Source organism: Oratosquilla oratoria, unplaced genomic scaffold (assembly GCF_046742065.1).
Source record: "Oratosquilla oratoria isolate Oo_2021 unplaced genomic scaffold, ASM4674206v1 SCAFFOLD51, whole genome shotgun sequence".
In the NCBI taxonomy this organism is placed as follows: domain Eukaryota; kingdom Metazoa; phylum Arthropoda; class Malacostraca; order Stomatopoda; family Squillidae; genus Oratosquilla; species Oratosquilla oratoria.
The window spans coordinates 2,371,992-2,394,491 of NW_027467715.1; the positions used below are offsets into that span (position 1 = coordinate 2,371,992).

General features: G+C 41.0%; 1 protein-coding gene across 1 annotated transcript; it reads left to right on the forward strand.

Annotated features, from left to right (window-relative positions):
* The first annotated feature begins 5,425 nt into the window (after positions 1-5,425).
* LOC143023600 (facilitated trehalose transporter Tret1-like) lies at positions 5,426-19,107 on the forward strand. The gene is made up of 5 exons (XM_076182187.1): positions 5,426-5,663; positions 14,160-14,286; positions 15,367-15,761; positions 15,970-16,119; positions 17,735-19,107. Exons 1-5 carry the CDS (start codon positions 5,601-5,603, stop codon positions 18,410-18,412), a joined length of 1,413 nt encoding a protein of 470 aa, XP_076038302.1. The 5' UTR covers positions 5,426-5,600; the 3' UTR covers positions 18,413-19,107.
* Positions 19,108-22,500: the final 3,393 nt, after the last annotated feature.

The window sequence follows — 22,500 nt, forward strand, 5'->3', positions numbered from 1 at the left end:
ATGATAAACAAACAGGTAAATAGGAAATGATAATAATAAACTGACAGATAAGTATAGTAAATGATAAGCAAATAATGATAAGCAAACAGACAAATAATAACAAATAAATAACATAAAATAAATGGCAGGCATTACAGCATCTTGCTTAGGTGTTTATCTAAACGAATTTTAAAGCTTCAGACCTCCTATGGCCCGGCCACATGCACAGTGTCGTCCGCAAACAACAACTGGCTCAATAATCACTAGAATAATAACGATATCAAGAGTGTCAATAGCGACCTTTTCAATAACAGTGACATTTCTGAGAAAATCAATAACAGCATAAAGCGAAACCGGTCAGGAATAAACTCGGAACTAGACTTGAGTCTTCTTTTTCAATAATAAGAAAGTGAGAGCATCAATATCAATGAGACAAAAATATGCAAATGAATCTTAAAAGCAAATTAATGAATAAATAAATAAATACACAAATAAACAAATTATATCAGTAGTAAAGACAAATATAATGGTGATAATATAGTTTAACGTCACAAACCCCCTCCCATTTGTAGACTAAAACGGTGCCTCTTACAGAGGACTTTGTAACGTGGAATTTAATTAACTATGCCCTTGGTTCAAATTCGCCGGTGACAGGATTCGAATGGCCATCCCATCCTTACGGGATAACATAGTCTCTTCCTTGCATAACCTTTCCCATCCTGGTTTTCAGTCCAGCTCTAGGGGAAACAATGCTACTTCTGGGCATATATTGAAAAAAATGTGAAGATGGGAAGCGTGGAAGAGAGAAACCAGACAGAAGCTGGAGAGACGAGTTCGAGAAGTTTGCAGGAGTGACGTGGTAGAGGATGGCACGGTCGTGTGAATCATGGAATGCTATGAAGGAGGCCTTTGTTCAGCAGTGGACCCAGGATGGCTGGTTTGATTGTTAGCGTGTTCACTCTTGGCTGTCAAATCCAATACAGATATATTAGAGAACATGCACTACCTCCTCTGAGTTGATACAGCTAAACTAAATGATTAAGTTATTTCATACAAAATGGAAATAAATGGTATTTTTATCCACTAGATTCTGCAACACTACAGCCGATGTCTGTTATGAACCGCACGTAATATCAAATGGCAATATTGGAACACAAAATCTATGGTTGGTATAATTTTTTTTAGAATATTTTTGGATTTACAGTAGAATGCAAATATACGTGAAAAATAAATGTCATTTCCCTTGAAACAAGTTCTTTGTTGACCAGTATTATATCACAATACCAATTGGTAGCGTGACTGAGCATGTATTATATGTATATTTTATGTTATTCTAGTCATGATCCGAGATCTCTGATATCCTCACCCAAGTCTTCTCACGTTCGAAGAGAATAGTCCACAATACAAAGGACCTCTCAGCCTTCGACACCACCTGATCATCTATTTGATAAAAATAGGTCACCGCATTCTCTGAGAGTCGAGGATGAGAGGTGGGCTCTATACCAATAATTGATGTAATGTATTCATTAAATTTTTCGTCACCCAGTTGAGTAGTAGTCGTCACTCAGGTCAGGTCAACCGGGTAGCTGCTTCAGTTAGTGATATGGCGAGTGACTGTGTTACCGTGTTCAGCGCCGATGAGGTACAATCTCTACTTAGTAGAATTGAAGCCTTGGAGAATCGAGTTCTCCGCTCGAAGGCCCAAAATACGGAAGACAAAATTAGCTATGACCATGGATGGAAAACGGTGAAAAATAAGATGCGGAATAGTGGGAAAAAATCCTCACCAGCCCCGCTGGATTGCAAGAACTCGTTTCAAATACTAGCGAGGCTGCAGGAAGAAGAAACTAATGAAATTCAAAAGAAGAAGGGAAGGGCAGACGCTGGATCCCTGCCCACAGGTAAGATTTTGGTTGTAGGAGACAGTCAAGTGAGGTACTTAGACAGGGCTTTCTGCGATAAAGATAGGAAACATAGGACGCAGGTGTGTTTCCCCGGCGCGGGGATAGGAGATGTTAGAGATAGGATTGAAGAGTGTTTAGTAGGGGAAGGTAAGGACCCAGGGCTATTGCAATGAATTGTCGGCTGGCAAAACATTGTAAGGCCAATGGATGGTCATTTGTCGACAACTGGGACTGCTTTTATGGTAAGAATCACCTATACACAAGGGACGGGGTGCACTTGTCGCCCAGAGGTTTTCGGCTTCTTGCTGAATCCCTTGAGCGAGAAGTAGGCATCCTACAGTTTTTTTTCGGGTAGATTACGTGGGAGTAGGGGGGGAAGTATCGGAATATAGTTTAGGCAATAGAAGCAACTTAGAGAGGGACTGTGAAAAGAATCACCAAAGCAGGTGGAGGGAAGATAAACTTAAAGTTTACTATACAAATAGCAGGAGCATAATAAACAAAATTGATTTGCTGCGAGGTAAAGCATGCGTAGAGAATATCGATATCATAGCTATTACTGAATCCTGGATCAACATGGCAGATATAAATTTCCTTCCGGAAATCGAAATAGAAGGATATAATTTTTTTCACAAGGATAGGGTTGGTAGGAATGGGGGAGGTGTAGCACTTTTCGTTAAAAATACATTAAACTGTATAATCAACAATTCGATTAAGGAAGAGGACTGTACGGAACCTATTTGGGTAGAGATTGTAGGCAAGAATAAGAAAGTTATTATTGGCGTCTTGTATAGACCTCCTAACCTCAGCATTGAGCAGACTGATCCCCTGATTCATGAAATTCACAGAGCGTCCCAGTACAAAAACGTTGTGATCATGGGATATTTTAATTATAGAAACATTGACTGGGAAACTTTAGTAGATCATGAAGCGAAGAAATTCCTAGATGTGGTGCAGGATAATTTCCTAAAACAAGTGATTACCAAATTAGCAGCGTAATAGTGGGAGATAGTCTAGGCTCTAGCGATCATCAAGAAATAAGATTTAATGTTATTTGGGAAGAATTGAAAAGTACGAATAACGTCCAAGTACCAAACTTCAGGAAAGCAAAATTTGACAATATAAAAACCTATTTGAAATTGAATACGAAATGTCATGCGGACGTTTCGAACATCGGGTCTCGGTGCGTGACTGGGGGTCAGGTCATGACTAAGGGTTGGGTCACGGATGGTAATATGCATACCTTGGGTCAGGTCATTTGGGGGGCGAGGGCTCAACAGTCAGGTCAGCGATTTGGAAGAAATGTATAGCAATCTAATTGATCTAATTATTAGTGCACAAAACACATTTATCCCACTAAAGTCAATACGGAAAAATAGTAATACTCCCAAATGGATGGCGGACAGATTGAAACATGAGATCGGAATGAAAAGAGGACTTTGCGTGAAAATAGAAAACGGGGAATCACACCTTAGATCAAGATATAACGAAATGGCAAAGCTGGTTAAAAGGAATACACGTACAGCAAAACGTAATTATGAAATCAAGGTTGCCAGTCAAGCAAAATCTAACCCAAAGGGTTTCTTTCACCTCTATAGAAAAAAAAAAAAAAAAAAAAAAAATTTAGGACCAATAAAAAACGATGAAAATGTCATGATAGAATCGGAGGAAAAAATGAGTGAGGAGTTTAACAATTATTTTCTATCGGAGTTTACTAATGAGAGGTTAGATAAAGTACCTGGCTGCGATCCGATTTTCAGAGGGGATGAAGAAAGTAGTCTATCTAATATCAGCATTAGTAAAGAAGTAGTCAAGCAGATTGAAAGACTTAAAGCTACAAAATCTCCGGGTCCAGACGAAATTTTTCCAAGAATGCTTAAGGAGTGTAAATTTGAAATCTGCGACCAGTTAACTGAAATATTTGATAAATCGGTAGACACTGCTTTTGTGCCAACTGCTTGGAGGCAGGCAAACGTTCCTGTTTTTAAGAAGGGAGATAGATCGTCTATATGCAACCACAGGTCAATCAGTTTGACATTGGTTATAGGAAAAATGCTTGAATCAATAACAGTGAATAGACTCGGAGAACACATCGAAGGACATAATTGAATTCGTGATTCACAGCATGGTTTCACCAAGGGTAAGTCACGTGTGACTAAACTTCTATATTTTTACACTAAAGTATATAAGGCGTCAGATAACAATAATAATTACGATTTCATTTACCTTGACTTTAGCAAAGCGTTCGACAAGGTGCCACACCGGAGACTACTAATTAAAATCAAAGCCCATGGCATAGGAGGAAAAATGTTAGAATGGATTAGAGCTTGAATTAGTAAGAGAAAACAGCGGGTTACCATAAATGGAATAAAATCTAGGGGCAATGTTACTAGTGGGGTCCCCCAGGGCTCGGTTTTGGGTCCCTTGTTGTTCATTATGTACATAAACGACTTAGACGACGGGATAAATAGTGATGTTAGTAAGTTTGCGGACGACACTAAAATATGACGCCTATTAGGTCAGGAGACGACGCAGATATTCTGCAGGATGATCTTAATAAACTGTTAACATGGTCGGTGAAATGGCAAATGAACTTCAATATCTGTAAGTGTAGCGTATTAAACGTAGGGCTACACAACCCCGAAAATAGATACATCTTAGATAACACGTTTTAAGAAAAATCTGAGTGCGAGAGGGAATTGGGAGTTCTGGTGAGTCCGGACCTTAAAACCAGGAAGCAGTGCATTAGCGCCAGAAATAAAGCTAACAGCGCATTAGGTTTCATTGCTAGGACGGTAACGAATAGAAGTGCAGAGGTAATTATTAAACTCTATCTAGCGATAGTTAGACCCATCCTTGACTATGCGGTACAGTTTTGGTCTCCGTCCTACAGAATGGACATAAATTCACTAGAATCAGTACAGAGAAGAATGACCAAAATGATACATGGACTTAGAAATTTGCCTTACGAAGAGAGGCTTAGGCACTTTAACCTACACTCTCTGGAAAGACGCAGAGTGCGGGGTGATCTAATAGAAGTGTTTAAATAGATCAAAGGCTATAACAAGGGTGATGCAAAGAAGGTCATCATAATAAAACAACAGGGCAGGACTCGTAGTAATAGGTATAAACTGGACAAATTTAGATTTAAGAAGGAAATAGGCAAAAATTTGTTTGGGTGGTTGATGAATGAAATAAACGTAGTAACCATGAAGTAAGCGCTGAAACTATCAGTTGTTTTAAAAAACGATTAAACAACTTTATGGATGGGGATGACAGGTGGTGATGGATACGGAGCTGCCTAGTGTAGGCCTTATGGTCTCTTGAAGTCTCCTTTATTCATATGTTCTCATGTTTTTCATTGCGATTAAGGCCCGTTACCCCAAGGTCTTTGTATTTATGCATGATACAATCGTAGGATGTGTTGGTTCATTAATTCTCCTCACGTTTCCAAGATAAGAAGGAGGAGGAACGTCGAGAGAGGAGGAGGAGCCTGTTGAGAAGTGGTAAATGACGAAAGAGGAGTAGTGTAGAGAGAAGAAGTGAACGAGACAGTTTCATTCCATCCATCAAGACATATTTGTGATCCATTTTAAGAGACTTCAGAAGAGAAAATTTATTGCTTTCACGAATTAAGAGTAGAGTCTTATAAAATATAATTTTGTTTCAACTTCGCGAACACCTTTTACTTTTTTAGTCTTGTTAATTCTGGCCCAGATGGCTTCACCCGTACAACCTTCTGTGACCAATCCTTCAAGCTTCTTCGCCCGAACACGTCAGGTGAGTCCCTTCTATATTGTACTAAGATTTATGCCTTATGCAAGAGCAATAAGGCCAAGCCCTATCGTGACAACGAACTCTCCTCACTGGAGGTCGGAGGTGGTGAATCTTTGGAGGTGAATGATGATAAATTTATCTGGAGTAATCCCTCAATAATAACCGTTGTCGGGTTTCATATACCGAAAACTCCAACCTCACAGGAACTCGTTCATTCTAGTTGAGTTCAGTGGGAGGTTTAGGAGGCTTGGATAGGATTTGGTGCTGGGATGTGTGGTTGACATTAGGGTAGAGTGGATTTCAGCCCGGACCTCCGACTTTAAGCTTGTGCGTGCTCTGATGGACTTAGTGAATGGGGTTCACATATTTTGGTTGTTTAAGAATGGAATGGTTTGATGGCATTTTCTGGGGGTACTGTTGTGGTAAAGTTTAATCGTGACATCTACAGTTTCTGCTGTTCCACTTCCCGTGGCATCAGGGGAAAATTGAATGTATTTAGAGCATGGGTTAGTGACAGAAAAATGTGAGTTACCAATAACGATGTTCTGGTGTGGGTGAGGGTAGGGGTGGGTGGGTTTGCGGACACAGTGGGTTGGAGAGAGTAGGGTCGTATGGTGGGGGTGTTCTTGTGACTCACTTGGGCAGGGGGTGAGTTGGGGGTGGGAGGGTCGAGTGCCACAATTGACGAGGATGTTGTAGGATGTCGTTATCTGGTGCGCCCATAGTTGGCAGCAGCGGTATGGGCATGGGTTATCTATTGACTGAAGGTCATTATCAATGCGGGGGTAATTTAGTAATATCTTAACCCGTTACACTCTTGTTAGATTTTTGCCGTTTTGCTAAAACGACTAATATTTCTTCTCTGTGGTGTTGTAGTCGTGGAATATGGACCACTCCCGCATTGATATTCAATTATGCATGGGGCGCTGTGTGGACTGGAGTGCTTGCCAGTGTTGTTAAGTTAATTGATAAGATTTCTGGCTTTCAGCCAAGCGTTGGAGCCATAGGGACATTCAGCGCATATTTATTAGTTTTAAATTAGGAAGTCTTCTATTATATATATATATATATATATATATATATATATATATATATATATATATATATAATATTACACACACACACACACACACACACACACACACACACACACACACACACAAATACTTATGTATACTGGTATGTAGAATGTGTTTAACTCTAAATGTATCCCTATTTTATATATAATGTAGGTTTATGAATAAAGTTTAAATTTTGTACAGTTTAAACTAAATACTATAAAATATATTTACTTCTTTTAAGAATTTAACAATCTGTACCACTGCAATATGTTCATTTAAAAATTCTACCAAAGACTTATCTGATAGTGAATGGGTCCTACATTGATTTTCATAGAAGGGACATTCTACTAAAATATATTTGATTGATACGTCAATATGACAGGTAGAGCACTGAGGGACCTGCCTCTCTGCCCCACTTGTCATCAAATACTTATGGGTTGCAGAAGTATGGCCGATCCGCAGCCTAGTTAAAATAATACTAGACCTCCTGTTCGTTGGGCAGTGGAGTCATGACTGAACAGGTCTAATATTCTTTAATTTAAGATTACTTGTCAAATTAGACCAGTGGGCTTGTCACTGGTCTCTGCGATAAGATTAAAAAAAAAAAAAAAAAAAAAAAAAATCTGGAATGGGGATTCCCATGCTGGAACAGTAGTCAAGCCTGGTTGTTGCCTTGGCTGCTACATCAACCTGTTCGTTACCGGCGATTCCAACATGGGACGGAAGCCAATAAAACTTTACATTTACTCCTTTTCTACTGATTAATAGAAAATCCCAATCTTTAATTTGTTGGCCTAGATAATGAGATGGAATTTTTTTTCCTAAAGATAAGAAACTCATCGAGTCAGTGTATATAACATAATTTGTACCATGGGAGCAGCTAGAAAATATATATTTTAATGCATTGAGGACTGCTAGTAGTTCTGCTGTAAAGACGGAGGAAAATACAGGTAATTTCTTTTTAATTACGATACCCGGCGTAACCACAGAGCAGCCTACTCCATCAGGGTTTTTTGATCGAGTGTTCAGATGAGTGTTCAAGGAAATTTGTCTTGAGCTGGGCATCCGAATATATTTTCTCGGATCGTGCTGTGCATACCACTACGATCAATAAGTAATGAGAAAATGTCAGGAGAGACACTATTTTCATAAGCTTACAAAACTTTGTCTCCTTCAAAATAATTGCCTCTCGCATCTACACACTTCATGCTTCCCTCCCAATCCTGGAAGACCCCCTCAAAGTCCTTTTTCAGTAGTCCCTTCAGATAACTTTCCTCTGTTGACTGGAATCTGGTTACCCTGAGGCTGTCTTTCATTTGTGGGAGCAGGAAGAAGTCGCAAGGGCTAGGTCAGGGCTGTAGTCTGGGTGTTGTACCACTTCCATTCCCCTGTCGGCCATCCAGGTGGTCACCAGTGTTGACTTGTGGCATGGGGCATTGTCCTGGTGGAACCACCACTGACCACTCCTCCACTGCTGAGGCCTCTTCTTCCTCATCTTCTCCCTGAACCTTTTCAGAACAGTAAGGTAATATTTCTTATTGACGGTTTGACCCTGAGGAACCCATTCAACGTGAATGAGCCCCTGGGAGTCAAAGAAATGAATGACCATGGCCTTCTCTTGCGACCTGCTCATCTTTGCCTTTTTGGGTCTGGGGGAGGTCGCGTGCTTCCACTGAGTACTCTGACGTTTGCTTTCAGGGTCGTAGGTGAACACCCAACTCTCGTCGCGAATCACTACCTTATTCAGGAAACCTGAATTAGGCTCTATCATTTCGAGAATGTCAGTGCAACATTCAACACGAAACTGCCGCTGGTCATCGGAGAGGATCTTTGGCACGAACTTGGCACATACTTTGTGGAGCTTCAGATCTTCGGTCAGAACTGTCTCTACTGTGCCAATACTAATACCAACAGCTTCAGATATCCTCACAGATATTCGACGGTCTTGCGTCACTTGCATCACTAACCTTTGCACTTCCTCAATGTTTTCCTCCTTGCGTGCACTTTTCGGTGCTCAAGATCTGGGTTCATCCTCAACCTGTTCATTTCCTTCAGAAAATCTGTTAAACCACCGATAGAAACTTGCTTGCCTCCTCTGTTCATCCCCATAGGCTTCCTTTAACATTCCACCAGCTTCTTGTTTGGTTTTCTTAAGTTTAACACAAAATTTGATGGGGTAACGTTGCTCTATGGTTCCCTGCATCTTGACAAGTGTTCACAGATGGCAAATCGAATCAGACTGGCTCCACCACGTTCACCGCTGCACTCAGATCTACAAATATAGAAAGTTGCCAGTTAGTCATTTTATAGAATATATGTATGTGTACTTCACCATGAAGTTGTATTTTGATCAAATCATATTTAATGTCTCGCCTGACATTTTCTCATTACTTATTGAACATACCTTGTATTCTTAAATTTTCTCTTTTCCAAGGGAGATATTTAGGGCTAAGTGCTGCCACTGCTGGAGGAAGAAGTTCTATCTGATTGGCAGAGTCTGCCAGACGAACTTCAATTGGCTTGGGCAGTTTTGGTCTGTTTGGTGTCCTATCATTTGGTTGCTTTGCGTGTTTGTATTTTGGATTGGACTTATTAGAAAGAACTCTTGATAGGTATCTCAAACCTAACTCCTTCCTGCGAATAGAAGGGGTGGGGGGGGGGAAATCCAGCATCTACATACAAACTCTCCACAGGAGAAGTGTGGTAAGCTCCCGTGCATGTACGCAGTGCCATATTATGAACCTTGTCCGGCTTTGCTAATGTCATATTACTTGCTGACCCATAAATCTGGTATCCGTAATCTATTTTACTAAGACACAAGGCCTTGTAAATTCTTAAAAGTAAAGTTTTATCGGCTTCCCAATTAAGGCCAGAAATTACCTTTAGGAGCTTTACATTGCTATTTCATTGATGTGTTGAGTAAAAGTTAACTTCTTGTCAAAAACAATACCTAGATACTTTACATGATCTTCATATAGCAAGATAAGATGGTTTAAGAACAATGTAGGAATCTCTTTTCTACGTCTTGATCGACATAAACGGATGTTTTTGGTTTTCCCAAAGGAGAATTTGAAGCCTTTAGTACTTGACCAAGTATTTGCAATATTGATAGCCGCCTGAATCTTGTAGGAGACTTTAATACCCCCATATATCAAAATGCGCATAAGATGTTCATATGCTGGTAAGGGACTTTGAAATTGTTTTATATTACAATCAACTTTAGTCGAGCTATGGGATAGACCCCAATCTGCATCGTCTGTCTTCCACTTGGGTAAGCATGGAGATGGAGTATTCTATATGTATTTCAAATGTATAGGCCAGTGATCATTGCAGTGATTATTTCCAGTCACTGACCACTGGAAGTCTAACCTCAAAGTTGAAGAACAGATTGTGAGGTCGATAGCAAAGTCTTTGTTGAACTGAATATCATGTCTTGTAGGGGATCCATCATTCATTAAAGTTATGTCATTGTCTAGCATCTCTTATATTAAATACCCCAGCAATCACAGCGGGATTCTCCCCAAAGCGTGTGCGTTGCATTAAAGTCACCCATAAGAATATAGGGTTGGCGTAGTTGATCAGTTAGGGACTGTAAATAATTCAGCTCAAGTCGCCGTGGATTGCCTGATCTGTCTCGCAGTCTATCTTCTAATGTTGGGTCAGGTATAATGAACAGAGTAATCCATCCGTTAGGAAAAATATGGACATCACAAGCCTGCAAAACAGAGTTTAGGTGAATCTCTCTGGGCACGGATGCCTATCAAGGGAGGGTACCTATAGGAGACCAAATTGGAGCCAACATTAGGTGTAAGATTTCCAAGTTTCGTCTCCTGAGGACATATTGCTGATATATTGAGTTTTTTAAAAAGAATCCGAACTTGCTCTCTGTTTCCAGATAAACCACGAATGTCCCACTATATTAAAGACATTTAGACTTAGAAACCTTTGTTATGTTCATCTGTTTTAGAAAAATTACGAGAGATGTTTGATTTTGGTTATTGTCTTTACTTTTACTTTTCCCTTTGCCAGAAGACAAAAAATGAGGACTTTTTTGACGAAGAGCCTCAAGCTGGTCTATTCTCTTTAACATTTGTTATAGCTGGATGATCGAGGTGAAGAATGAGGAGATGGAATGCGAGCCCTCTATTGGCATACTGTGAGGGTCTCGTATTTCGTCATCGTTTGACCGGTGTACTATCGCGTGCATGATGGTTTCCCTTACAATTTGTTCATATCATGGGTCTATCACATTCGCCATGTTCATGCTGTGAACAATATTGATATATTGTCACGAACACAAATATGGGAAGTATGACCAAATCTATAGGAATTATAGCACTAGAGCACCCTGGGCTTGTATGGCCGCACCTTCATTATTTCCTTCTCCAGAACAGTCTCATTTGGCAAATGTGAATTTACAAATGTTATGATGGTCATCGATGAGCGTGGTGCCTTAAAGATCTTCCACGCGTTATCAGGGCACATCTCTAAAATTTCCTCTTCTGATAGGTCACATACATCTTCATTAAAGATCACTCCCTTAGCATAGCTACAACTATAATGAGGCTTTATTTCTTTAATTTTGTCCTTTGTCTTTTATATTTAATAGCATTGCTGCATGTCCATCAGATTTTGTGTGGACAAGGAAACTATATTTTCCAAAGCGTTTTATATGTGGTCTTTTTATATGACCGAGCTTTTGGTTTATGTATTTCTTCAGTCTGAAGAGATTTCCACGATTTGCCGTTTAGGCGGGTAACGTGATCTTGATGGATTAGTATTTTCTTGTGGGGGTCTTCATTTTGGCCGGGAGATTTGTACATATCCAGATACATAGGATGAGAGTCTACCAGGAAACACTGCATTTCCATATTTCCATATTCGATATAGGTCGAACTGGTAGAGAGATTCGGGAACGCAGTATCGTTTAGTGGGGTCAGGGTTATGATCGTGGATTCTAGGACTAGTGCGTGATAACGTCCTCTACGGAGCCTATTCCCCTTCGTGTTGAGGGTAGGCAGTTGTTCCGGTGTTGTCAATGTAGATTGTTCTCAGGGTTGAAAGGAGGGCTCTTCGCTTCGTGTGGGTGGGGATCGATTCCCCACTTTTTTTTGGGGGGGGGGGGCTGCTGCTCTCTCCCCGTTGTTTGTTTTAGTTGTTCCATTGTTGTTCTTACCACATTTAGGGTGACCTTGTTGGGGGACGGCTCTCCAGTCAGGCTGGAATGGGAAAACCACGCTTGTGGTACCTTTCCTAGCTTCCCCCAATGGGATAGGTTGATGAAGGTAGGACGAGAGTTGGGATTGGTTATGTTGTGGGGTCGGGGACTAAAGAGAGGAGTTTGGGCGGTGTATCCGTGTTGTGCTCGTGTCTTAACTTAGTGGGAGTGGTGATGGGGTCATTCTGGAGTGAAGGATCATAGTGCTTCTACACATGTGATTCCTTGTTCAACCATCATGGGCCTGACTCGTGTAAAGATAGTTGAAACCAAGGATCATACACCAGGAGAGGCGTAGCTGGGACCTTTGACCAATGCGGGATTTGAACTCTCAACTAAGTGAATGAGACCGACACTGTTCCGATTACGCCACCAACGCACTAAGACGACACAAGATTCGTGTCGTGTTTGTGTAGAGAGTATGTACCATCTTTCCGGTAGGCTAGTTGAACGACGTGGACGTAGAGTAGCTCCCACTATAAGAAAACTTCCCAGAAAATCCTGGGTATAGGTAAATTGGCTACGCATAGGTACTGGCAACATTGCAGCAAGCACGAAGAAATGTGGAATCTAACTCAGACTTATGTCAATGCGGTCAAAATCGACTCAAACACATTCTGAATGTGTGGAACATGATAGGACCTCGCTGTCCACAGACTTACCGAAGTGTAAGGATCCTGATACAGTAGATCCGTAATTAGGTGCAGACCACTGCCTGCTTCAGAACTTCCGGTTAGTGCACGAGAACCTTAGGACAAGTAAGTCAAACACGGATTGCACTGAAAGTTAATAATATTACCCTTCTACAAAAGCACGATGAACACAATTACAGAAAACGGTACAACACCAGCCGTCTCACCTCAGGCCAGCTCGGTCGCAGCCCACTCGAATTGTCCCCACGTTCGACACGTGGTATAACTTAAGGGGCATTTAGACGGTCAAACGGTTTGACAAACCCGGTTTGTCAAACAAGTGTTTGAAGTGATGTTTGACCGTGTGAATAGGGTATTTGGTTGACAAACACGCTCGACAAACGTGTTTGACGACCAAATACCCCATTCACACGGTCAAACATCACTTCAAACACTTGCCTGACAAACCGAGTTTGTCAAACTGTTCGACCGTGTAAATGGCCCTTTACTAGCTTCATCAGAAGACCGGGGACCTTGAGCTAGGCAGCGACGACTCTGGCGGTGAGGGACGATGGTGGGGAGGCGGAGACGAAGTTGGAGGCAAACGACAACCAGACGTTACTTCAAGTCAGCCGAGGGTAGAGAGAATGGAAGAAGTTGGTGAACTGGATGCAGTCACTAAGCTCCCTCTGCTGAATCCATTACTGCTAGGGGCACACGTGTCCTCTGTTTTCATGCGTGGCAGCTCGCTTTAAGTGAAGCTTCGACGCGCACTCAGACTACCGTAATTTAGGACGTTTGGTTGTTTGGATGGACAAGTGGTCTTTCCCTTACGCTGGTTGTTTGGATGGCTAAGAGGTAATTTCCTTACAACAACCCAGAACTAGTGACTTACCTCATTAATTGCCCTTTTCCCCCCTTACAAGGGAGGTAGCCAAAGTCAAAGGCATAAATCCACTCCCACCCATTTCATCCCCACGTGACTCCACTCCCATTCACCACTCCTCCCTCTCTCTTTTCTTGGCTCCTGGATGACGGGTCATCCCTGCATCTCGCCCACTGCCCTGGGTCAGAAGCAATGCAGCAGAACACAGCACATCTAGAGCAAGTCCACTTCATTTAGTCGGCGACCCCTCCCCCTCTCAGTCCTCTCATGCAGAAAAAGAGAGGACGGGGAGAAATTCTTTCGGGTTGGGTCAAAATATATCATTCACACATACTCCCTCACCCCACATCCCCCACAGTATCACCTATACACAACCATCATGCACTCATCCCTATCTTCTGTCTTCTCCCTCAACAGACATTCTTCTCTTGCCCAATACCCTCTTTACCCCATCCACCCATCTCATCTTCCCTCACTCCCTCCAGCTCTGCCTTCCACACCTCTTTTACTAATCTTTCTTCACTCATTGCTGACATACATAGTAATAATGATGATAAAGACAATAATAGTAATAATTATAGAAATTAAAATAATGGTGATGATGGCGATGATGATAATGGTGGTGATGATAACTTTTTCTGTAGCAGCCACAGTCCACCTATCTTAATATGAACTCTAAAATTTACTTTGGTCTATTGACAGGTGGCTGCCGCCATGGTGGTTGGGGCCACTTTGGTTGGAAGTGGACTTGAAGAAGCTTGGCCCAACTTCCTCAATCCTGATATCGTTTCCCAGTTCAGCCTTCAGCCACAAGATGTCGCCTGGCTTGGTGCGGTCCTTGGCATATTCATTGTTCTTATTATTTTCCGTTGCCATGTATCCGGAATTTTTTAAGCCGGTAATACTTTTCACGCAATTCTGGTGTGTGCTTTAACAGCATGTCCAGTTCGTCTTAACATCATAAATTCATTCGTGACATGACCTACCAAAGATAGGTTATTTATAACTAATATTTTATTCTTTTACATTAATGTCTACAAGACGGCATATAACAATGATAGTTACTGTTTTATTTACCTTGAATTTAGCAAAGCGTTCGACAAAGTGCCCCACCAGAGACTACTAATGTAAAAGCCTGTGGCACAGGAGGAAAAGTGCACGGATTAGAGCATGAATTAGTGACAGAAAAAAAGGGTCACCAATAACGATGTGAAATCCAAATAGGGGCGTGTTACTAGTGGAGTCCCCCAGGACTCTGTTTTGGGTCCCAATGTTAAAAAGACTTTTGTTTGTTAGTGAATCCCAACCTTAAATCTAGGAAACGGTGCATTAGTGCCAGGAATACATTTAACAGGCAATTAGGATTTATTACCAGGATGGTTACAAACAAAATTGCAGATGTAGTTATTAAACTCTATCTGGCCTTAGACTCGTCTCTGACTATGCGGTAGCTTTTTTATATTAATTCATTAGAATCAGTACAGAGGAGAATGACCAAAATGATACATGGGCTCACAAATTTACCTTACGAAGATGGGCTTAGGCACTTTAACTTACACTCTCTGGTGCATGGTGATCAAATACGGGTATTCAAATGGATCAAGGGCTTTAGCAAAGGTGATGCAGACAAGGTCATCATCAAGACAGCAGGGCAGTACTTGTAGTAATGGCTTTAATTTGACAAAATTAGATTTAAGAAGGAAATAGGCAAGAACTGGTTTACCATTAGAGCTGTTAACGCGTTGAATGGACTTAGGAACCATGTAGTGAGGTAACTACTGGTTGTTTTAAGATAAGGAAAGATAACTTTGTGGATAGAGATGATAGATGGTAGTGGACATAGAACTGACTGGTGTAGGCCTTTTGCAGTCTCCTTCAGTCTTATGTTCTTACATTCTTATCTTTTCAGCTGCAATCCCAGACCTATGTTTGATTCCCGTGCCCCTCCTGGCTTGGTTTTGGGAGGATCTGCTCGGCCCAGGCCATGTGATTCACCTGTCTCTCCTGCCGCAGATTGCCCTCTGGCTCCTGATAGCCTTCCTGCCCTCTAGAACGACGCTCTTTATTGCGTGCACCTGCATCTCTATTATCGAGGCCAACGCCAAATCCATCGTTCATGTACACATAGCAGAATTAGTCCGTGCAAAACCTCGTGGAATGCTTACGATTCAATCAGGAGTCATGGAGGGCGTAGGAATGCTGACTGTTTACGTGATCTCCAAGTACCTGTCCTGGACAAATGCTCACATCGTCTGCTCGGCGCTCATTGGTACCGTTTTTATCTTCATGACATTTGTCCCCGAGGTTCGATATGCATACATTTTTCTTAACCTATTAATGTACGAGTCACAATTTATGAGTTTTGTTTTGGTTAATAGATTATTTCTAGTTTCCAGGTATTAACAGGTTAACAAGTACAACACTTTTTAAATTTCAACACATCTGACTCTACATTGGGCAAGACAGTGCTTTAACAACACAAAATGGTAAAAAATGACCCTGTTTATTTCAGTCACCTTACTGGCTACTTAAGAAAGGGAAAATTGACGAGGCCTATCAAGCTCTACTCAGGCTTCGGGGGAATAAAGATGAAGTCGATCTCGAGCTACAGGAGATCAAAGAAGCAATCAGCGAAAAGCCTATCAACACCATCAAAGACCAAGTGAGCTCTGTTTTATTCAAAAACCTATTCTCTTGGTTCAGTTCCACTTTGATGAACTTTCGGCTCGAAAGCTTTATCTAAGCTGCCACTTTCGCGCGCTTACTTTCGTTTCATACGTCTCTTAAATTTGCACCACTGTCGTTAGTAACCTCCCCTTTCTTCACTTTCACCCACCTTTCTCTTGTCACTTCTTTTTCTTTATTAATTTACAGATTTTTAGTCGATATGTCCTGTGCCTACAAGTATTCCTCTTTTCAGTTACTATATAATGTACTTCAGACAAGAGGGAATGAAATTATTGTAGATTTTCTTTTCTTTCTTGAATATCGTTAACACTGCATGCTTCTCCAGTTACAATCTCTAAATCCCCAGAGAAAACGCGGGACAGGTTCTGCTTTAATTTTGCAGTGACGAAGTGATTTCTTTAGTCCAATAATCTTTAACCTAATATTTAAGATCCTTCCCTAAGTGCGTGATTCGTTGTTACAAGGCTATATGTACTATTGTTTAATTAAGCAATCTCGAATCACTGCATAACTCTCTTAGATTACAATTAGTCAGCAAAACACGTCATACAGGCTCTTGGGTATTTTTATGACTCTAGGCTGAGAGCAAGCATGCGCAACCCTTCGCCTATGAACTGTGCTGTTTACAAAACACCTGATCCATAAAAATGCAACCCTCACCATCTACTCCACTTTTTACCCACGTCTCTCTACCAACCTCTTACATTTACCCCAACGACAAGAACAGTTACGGTTCGCTCAAGGATGAGTGAACTACTCCATTCCACTCAGTTACCTCGTCCTGTCTCACTGGACACCCAAAACCTTGATGACAGCCGCCATTGCTTTCCGGATCTCCCATATATATGTCAAGACGAACTGTCCTGATGTCTGTGGTGGGTAAGTGTGGGGCTGTTTCTGTATCATCGGTAAGTAGAGGGAAAGTCGTCGCCGGTTGTAGATCCTCGCGTGACGAGGCAATAGTGAAAGTTGTGTGTGACGATCACCTCGGACCCAGTCCGAAGACAAAGTGCCAGACCCTCCGCACCCGTCACGGAGTTCATACCTACGACAGAGAGGAACGAAATCTGATGGATTTTATCCAATGAAAAACATACACGTCTCACCATCCTCATGTCTATGTTGACGAGCAACACACTAATTGCTCTTTTATACATAGCATTCACATCGACACTATAGATTTCCGCATGATCACCAAAATCAGATCTACTGCCAATGCAACATGATGACACCCATTATATATTTCTTTAAGTAAACTGCAGTATATTCATAGGTGGAAACACCAATTGTAAATCAAATTACCGCAAAATCATTACATATGTATTCAAAATTACAACAAAAATTCTCTAATTTCCTTGAAACATCCATACCAGCAATTCCGCAATTTCTTTTAGGCATCCACAGCTTTCATTCACCAATTTCATCGAAACCCCAACGACCACATTTCCGCAATTTCATTAAAACATTCACAATCTCAATAGTTTTTGCTACCATGCCAAGAACAGGGCACCATTTTCATTCCATACTATTTCAATTTATCATTCAAATCATAGGAATACTTTATAGGTTGTTCTATTGTATCTTTCCAGGTCTCCCAGCTCCTGATTCCTATGAACTATAAGCCCGTACTTCTGGTCTCGACCATGGCCTTCCTTCAAGCGGCAGGAGGCACCAACATCGTGTTTAGGTTCCTCGTCTTCTTGCTCGGGGAGGGCAACCCTGACCAGGACCCAGCCTTCCAGTCAATTATCATTGGTGTCGCACAACTTGTTTCCATCTGCGCATCCATTTTCTTCATCGACCGGGTGGAACGCCGCACTCTCATCGTCGGTTCCTCACTAGTCTGCGCAGTATCAATGGCTTGTATAACCTGCGTTCTCCACCTCTCCACCGCACCCAAGTGGTTGATGGGTGTCTTCCTTGCCACCTTCACCGTCTTCTCAAGTTTCGGCATCGATCCCGTGGTCAACCTCGTGGAGGCCGAAGTCCTTCCGATACCAGTTCGATCCGTCGGGGCTCGAATTGCTACCATGGTGTTCAGCTTGTCACAGTTTCTCTTGACCGTGACGTATGGCGCGACGTCACAGAACATGCAAGTCTTGTTTCTTTCGTTTACTGTATCTAACTTGCTGCTGGGCTTAGTGTCTTGGAGGTGGATTCCTGGGACAAAGGGGAAGCCTCTGACTAAATTACAGACATTATTCCGGAGGCGAAGTAGAGCAGCCGAAAAAAACGTCAATAGAACATGTGGTACTTTGGAAAAATAAACATGTAAACTCCATTGAGTGTCATTCTAAGTTGGAACCGAACTGAATTGGCAAACAACTAATCTAATGCCGCGATAGTTGCCTTAACAGCTGCTTCCTAACTGATTGTGAGCAAAAGCTATCCAAAGTAAATAGCTATATAACTGATAAATCATAATATAACTCACCATCTTGTTAAGTGATAAATAGAGAATAATGTGAACTAATGAAAATAATGTATTACGTAACCAATATTTCCATGAAAAAGTGGCACAAGGTCAAAATATTTTGCACAATGGTGTATTGCACTTGAAAATTATGGAATGCAGTAGAAACTAACCATTGCCAAAAACATATCCCTTCTTGAAAAGTTTCATGTGCAAGACTCGAATGACCCACCCTAGACTGACAAGTGGTCACAGATGCACATATGTTCAACTGTGAGTACTTTTTTTATACTCTAATTATATTTCATATTATCTTAAGACAAGTTATGCGAAAATCGAGGATCGGCCGACTCCAGCATCTATCTGAGCTATACATTGGGCCGACGATGTATGTGTTAAGGTTTCTATTAAACAGGAGAGAGCCACGTTTCGATCCATGGTAGTCTTCAGAAATCGCCTCCAAGCGTGTGTAGACAACCACGGCCACCATTTGGCGGATGTGATATTTAAATAACGAAAATGTAAACAATGTAATGACTGAAGTTTCATGTGTGCAAATAATAATTTTCATTGTTTTTAACCATTTGTGCTTCATTTACCTTGGAAACGTGGGAGTTTTTTTTTTTAGTCACCCTGTATATACCTGTCTATTCATTTGTTCATTCATTGATTTCTCTATTTGATATTTTTTCTAAAGTTGACAGGAAGGAGGTAGTCATTTGAGGGGAGAATAAAGTTTGGAAAAACAGAGGATAGCAGAGCCTTGTATGTTCATATGGAATCAGTTTAAGTTCAAGGCCATGTTCACGCTAATGATTTCAACAACGTCAGGTGTTACGGATAAAACTCCTATGAAACGCACAACTACAGAGAGGGAGACCCAAGGTGTTCGGAGTGTGCGTCGAGGAAGCACACCTTCCAAAAGTGTAGCGGGAACATAGACAAGAAATGTTACAGCTGCGCAGGGCCACTCAAAGATCATATGGTATGAATCAAGAACAGAAGCCATATTACAGGCAAAATAGAAAGTTGAACTTCAACAACAACAAACGCAGGAATGGACTGCAACAGGATCCTACAGCTCGATGTTGCAGGGGACATGGGGGGTGGGGGAGTCTGAAGGTAATAGAAAATACTAAAAGAAACTATAGAAGATGCGGTGGGTGCCTATCAACAGCACACCCAATAACCAGTGACACAGGTAGATGGAGATAAGGCAAACAATGCATGGCTTATCTCCATCCCCACTTCATGAATACAGTAGAACCGGGCACATGTCAGGTTTAACTGAACATAACTTTAAAAGAAAATTATATAAAGCCACTAGAGATTAAGGGACTAAACCAGCGGAAAAAAAATACACGGGAGCGACGAGCGATTTCGCTAGGGAAAGTTCCAATGTCGCTCTCGCAAATCCAATAGCGGGAGCGATCCCCCACAAAAAAAAAAAAAAATCGGTCCCGCGGCAAGATTCAACATTTTTCATGCATTATCCATCATTTGGCAATCCCTGAATCCCATCACCATTGATGAAAGGATCAGAGCAAACATAACTTACCCGTGATCAATCATTGCATTATCAATCGATACCATAAACGCAACGCATCAATCAACTTTAATTTGTTGATGTACGTACGTATGTGTACGCGGTATAGCTGCTAGAGTTGGCTTACGTAGCCTAGCTTCGTATCAGCTGCATACGCGCGTATACTAGTACATGTTGACTAGACTCTACACGACTACCGTGCTACATAATGTCGCTAGTTGCGAATTGCATGGTACCTGTATGCAGGGAAGTTCATTGGTTGCATGCAGCTAGCTGCCCAACCAACGCGCTGACTACATGTACAATGCACCATACCCAATACCACATCACCGCATGCATATGTACACTGCACATATGCAAACTCACTTGAGGCCTAGGAGGGAAACTGGGAAATCCCATTTATAACCTTGTTCGCGTATTTATGAGAAAACAAAATAGAATCAAATGTTTGGATAGTAATTGAAAGTAAATAAATCTAAGTATAAATATGAACATTTGATAATTATATATTTAGTTCATAAATATGGATCTTTGGAGGGAGAATAAAAAATACAAAAATAAGAAATTATTCGTTAGCTAGCTTAGGTTTACGGTAGCTAGGTCTACGAATGTCACATATGGAAAGAATAGAGTAGAGATGATTATGATGGAAGAGGAGGACAAGGATGGGAAGAGCAGGAAGTTTGTAGTAAATTATGTGCCTCCTAAAACGTCCTCGTGGAAAGAGAGAGAACTCAAAAGTGTGTTACAAGACACAAGGATAACACTAAATAAGATAATGGAAGATGGAGGAAGAATAGTTATAATGGGTGACTTTAATTGTAAAGAAATCTGCTGGGAAGAGATGACAGTGAAGGGTGGAGACGACCTATAGGGAAATGTACTACTTGATATAATTATAGAACATACAATGACGCAATGGATTCAAGAGAATACTAGGTATAGAAATGAGGAAGAACCATCAAGACTGGACCTAATAATCACATCAGAACCTGAAATAGTGGACAAAATTGAATATAAGACACTGTAACATTACGTGAATGTTACTTGTGCTTAGGTGCCGAGGGAGTGAAGGAGACTCGAGTGAGTTTGGTTGCTTTATTCTGGTTAGCGCGAGTGTCGACCTAGGCTGGGTCGGTGGGCAGGGCTCGGAGCCCTGCTCTAAACCACAAAAGTGACCGCGAGCCTCGAGTCGAGCACTGCTGGTACAAGTACAGAAAGGAACTGGCTGGGGACACCAAAACCTGGCATCTTTATGTAGGCCTCATGCGTACGTTAAAGTAGCACACGACCCATCCTGACCGAAACATGGCTCGGCAGGTTGTGCTTTCAAGAGGATACAAATGCATGTAGTACAGGCGTACTATAGACTTAACCTACACACAATTAATATAAGGCCGAAGGCCAGCTACTTCTATACACTATATCCATTCCTGGTCCATCCCATTTCTGCGGTGGCGATGCTATAAGCCAAAATACACGTGTCGAAAACACCAATAAGTAAAAGTGACCACATATTGGTTGAACTGGAACTAAATAAGGAAAAATACATGAAAAAATGAACAATATAGAAAGGGAAGATTGATGTATGAAAAAACAAATTTTGATAGATTAAGAGAGTTCTTTCAAAAAGCAGACTGGGAAAGAATACACAAGGAGGAAACAACAGTAGAAGAGAAATGGAATATTTTGAAAAAAAAATATATATAAAGAAGGAGTGGAAAAGTATGTCCCAAGACAAAAGTAAGAAAAAGAATATGTAAAGTGCTGGTAAAACAAAAGATGTAGGGAGTTAAAAGACAAGATAGATAAAGCTTGGATAAAATGGAAAAAAGACAAAAGACCTGAAAAATGGAAAATATATACTAGTTATAGAAATGAGAAGAAAAGAGAAAATACGAAAATGATGTCATAGAAAAATGTAAAGATCAACCAAAACTATTTTACAGATATGTAAACAATAAACTGAAAAACAAACAAGAATTAGAGAAACTACGGCAAGGAGGAGTTGAATACACAGAGGAAATAGAAATGGCAGAAATTATGAACAAGCATTTTAAATCAGTGTTTACAAGGGAGAACATGCAACCTAGAGATATAGAATGGGAGGAGAAATTCCCCCCTATGAAAGAGATAGAAGTATCAAGGAATGAAATAATGAAACACTTCAGTAATCTCGATGTCAGAAAATCGCATGGACCAGATGAAATAGCAAACTGGATTTTGAGAGAATGCAGGAATGAACTAACAGACAAAATACATAGCCTAATAAACAGTTCATTAGACAGAGAACTTCACCTTCTCGCCTTCGGGTATTATGTAAATACATAAACTATGAAAATATAACACTCGTCCCCTACCTCTTTTTCTACCCACTTGTCTACCAGCCTCTTACA